The sequence below is a fragment of the Antrostomus carolinensis genome, unplaced genomic scaffold (genome assembly GCF_000700745.2).
Source record: "Antrostomus carolinensis isolate BGI_N321 unplaced genomic scaffold, ASM70074v2 scaffold27380, whole genome shotgun sequence".
Taxonomy (NCBI): Eukaryota; Metazoa; Chordata; class Aves; order Caprimulgiformes; family Caprimulgidae; genus Antrostomus; species Antrostomus carolinensis.
In genome coordinates, this window is record NW_010286847.1 from 1694 (window position 1) to 1899 (window position 206).

General features: G+C 73.3%; 1 protein-coding gene across 1 annotated transcript in view; it reads left to right on the forward strand.

The window, feature by feature from the left end:
• The window catches only part of LOC104532326 (granulocyte colony-stimulating factor receptor-like), a gene marked incomplete at both ends in the record, with an annotated part of 1797 nt that extends 1601 nt beyond the window's left edge, over window positions 1-196 (forward strand). The window contains 2 exons of the mRNA XM_010177514.1: window positions 25-56; window positions 154-196. Coding sequence (XP_010175816.1) covers window positions 25-56; window positions 154-196 — 75 coding nt within the window. The remainder of the gene's footprint in view (window positions 1-24; window positions 57-153) is intronic.
• Window positions 197-206: the final 10 nt, after the last annotated feature.

A 206-nucleotide genomic window follows, 5' to 3' on the forward strand; every position in this document is an offset into this window, starting at 1 on the left:
GGAGTGTTCGGCCGGCCGGGGCAGGTGGGCAGCTCGAGGTGCAGTTGCGCTGGAAGGTGAGTGGTGGGGGCATGGGGGCTGCCAGGGCATCACCCTGGGGACCTGGCATCCCCACGGGGACCGAGCATCCCCACACACCCTGCCTGCGCCCAGGCCCCGCGGCGGCGGGAGGCGAACGGGCGAGTGCTGGGGTACCGCATCACCCT